Genomic DNA, 2,501 nt, shown 5'->3' with positions numbered 1-2,501 from the left:
ATATATAACAACATGACAGACATCTTTGTCTTAAACTCACAGTGAGAAGTGTTGGAGCCAAGTAGTTTTACAAATGTATTTTAGTCATGTAGCAGGTTTCCATGTTGAAGAACCTCCATAAAGTTTCTTTCTGTTGTTGTGAATCTGATTGTGGTTTCTGCTGCTCTGTGTTACAGTGATACAGGGTCAGAGTAACTGGAGAGTGACTTACCCTCGAAAACACATCTGTGCCTCTAAAGGATCAACAGTGGAAATACACTCTGAGTACAGATACCCACCCAGAATAAATGGTTACTATACTACAGTTAAAAAAACATTGTGGTTCACTAAAAGGATTAATGAACCTGTGGATCTGAGAACAGACTCAGACTACAGAGGTCGTGTGGAGTATAATTGTCGTATAAAGAACAGCTGCACTCTGACAATCAGAGACCTGAGAGAGAGCGACTCAGCTGTGTACAAGTTCAGAATCACAACAAACCAACCAGGTGGGAAATATAAAGGGGAACCTGGAGTCACTTTGTCTGTCACAGGTAACGTTTTCACTGGAATATTTATCAATTTGGTTCCAATCATTAACTACTGAGAATCTGTGTGTGTTGCTTTGATTGTACTTTTCTAGTTCAGTTAATGTCTGTTCTGTCGTCACATGTCCAGACCTCCAGGTGCTGGTGGAAAGATCATCAACCCAGACAGAGCTGAAGTGTCACAGCAGCTGTAAAGTAGCTGATCCTCCTTCATATGTCTGGTACAAGAACGAACAGAAAATGAAGGAGGAAACATTTTCCCTTAGAGTCTCTGTTAATGATGACAACAGCTATTCCTGTGCTCTTAAAGGACATGAGGATCACCGCTCCCCTCCAGTGTGTGAGTTTACTCCACAGTGTCACTAATACAATGTTAAACTTAAACCTTCCACTACACAGTTTATGTCTAATATTTAACTTCTCCTCATATTCCCTCCTCCAGATGCTCCAAAGCTTCTCTCTGTGTCAGCGAGTTCCTCTGGTGAGATAGTGGAGGGCAGTTCAGTGACTCTGACCTGTAGCAGTGATGCTAACCCAGCAGCTAATTACACCTGGTACAAGGAGAACCTAAAACTGCTTCAAGGACCAGAAGGAGTTTATCATTTCTCCTCCATCAGCTCTGAGGACAGAGGGAACTACTACTGCAAGTCTGAGAATAAACATGGACAGATCAACTCTTCACTCCTGATCATAGACGTCCTGTGTAAGTATCAGCAAATCACTTTGGCAGACAATGTGTTTAAATGTATTATGATTTATCTGTGAGAGGAGGGAACGCTCACACGTGGTTTGTAATGATGCATTTTTGGTTCACCAAAAATTTTGTTCAACCTACAACTTTATAAACTCATCAACTGAATCTGACCAAATGAACTTTAGGGCGTGAAAAGAGTCACTACAGGCTGTGATGTTCTTTTATGATCATGGGATTGATTACGCCATGTTCTAAACAGCATTTTTTTTTTTTGTTTTTTTTTTGGGGGGGGGGTGTTTAGGACACGTCATCAAGTATGTTGTTTTTAGCCATTATAGTGGGACGTCTGGCACTTTGGTCCAGAATCAAATTTGGCGACTGTTTGATCGATTGCCTCGTGGTTCCCAAAAGTTTAATCCCTCTGACCATGTGGTTCACATTTGTCGTGACAACTGTTGAACAAACTGCCATAAAATTGGATACAAACATTAATGTCCCCCACAGGAAGAGTATAATAACCAAAGTATTGGGCTTCGTCCAATGGCGTTCAAATCAACCTCAGATGTTTGTTTATTGCTGATTAGCAAATATAGGTTTGCTAATATGAGCTAGCTATGACTGTGAACATGGTGAACATCAGCTCGTCAGTGTCGTCACTGTGAGGATGATAGCATGCTGATGTTAGCCTTCAGTTGGACATAGGGTTTCCACCCGTCCTGTGTGATAGAAAATAAAATGCTGTGTTTCATAGACATTTATAAACTATGCCCTCAAAGTGCTGTGAATAATAATGTCAAGTTAAATCAAACCAGTTAGAGCCTGTGGATTAAAGAAGTTTGTGTGCTGTGAGGAAATAGACATATGGTTCGTTCTACAGGTGAAGACCCGGCGCCCGGTGGTTCACCTGGTAGAGTGAATACTTTAAAGGCTTAGTCCTAACCGAATCCAACCCTTTGCTGCACGTCATCCTCTCTCTCCCTGACTTTCCTCTATGATACTAATTGAAGAATGAATTAAAGACTTGTCCAATATTAATTGAATGTCTTCCCCAGATGCTCCAAAGCTTCTCTCTGTGTCAGTGAGTCCCTCTGGTGAGATAGTGGAGGGCAGTTCAGTGAATCTGACCTGTAGCAGTGATGCTAACCCAGCAGCTAATTACACCTGGTACAAGGAGAATGAAGACTCACCAAAAGCTTCAGGACAGATCTTCACCATCACTGACCTCAGACCTGAACACAGTGGGAATTATTACTGTGAAGCCCAGAACACAAGAGGACGTC

At 41.7% G+C, this 2,501-nt stretch overlaps 1 protein-coding gene across 1 annotated transcript in view; it reads left to right on the top strand.

Moving 5' to 3' along the window:
• Nucleotides 1–2,501, top strand: part of LOC111665619 (B-cell receptor CD22-like) — a 30,696-nt gene that overhangs the window by 20,708 nt on the left and 7,487 nt on the right. Inside the window, exons 9-11 of the mRNA XM_087177802.1 lie at nt 674–705; nt 970–1,230; nt 2,274–2,498. Of these exons, the coding sequence (XP_087033928.1) occupies nt 674–705; nt 970–1,230; nt 2,274–2,498 (518 nt within the window). The remainder of the gene's footprint in view (nt 1–673; nt 706–969; nt 1,231–2,273; nt 2,499–2,501) is intronic.

Source organism: Seriola lalandi, unplaced genomic scaffold (assembly GCF_002814215.2).
Source record: "Seriola lalandi dorsalis isolate HSWRI2012SDOR001 ecotype SW California unplaced genomic scaffold, Sedor1 jcf7180002054656, whole genome shotgun sequence".
Classification (NCBI taxonomy): domain Eukaryota; kingdom Metazoa; phylum Chordata; class Actinopteri; order Carangiformes; family Carangidae; genus Seriola; species Seriola lalandi.
The sequence above is the reverse complement of the archived record's forward strand: the minus strand, read 5'-3'. Positions and strand labels throughout refer to the sequence as shown.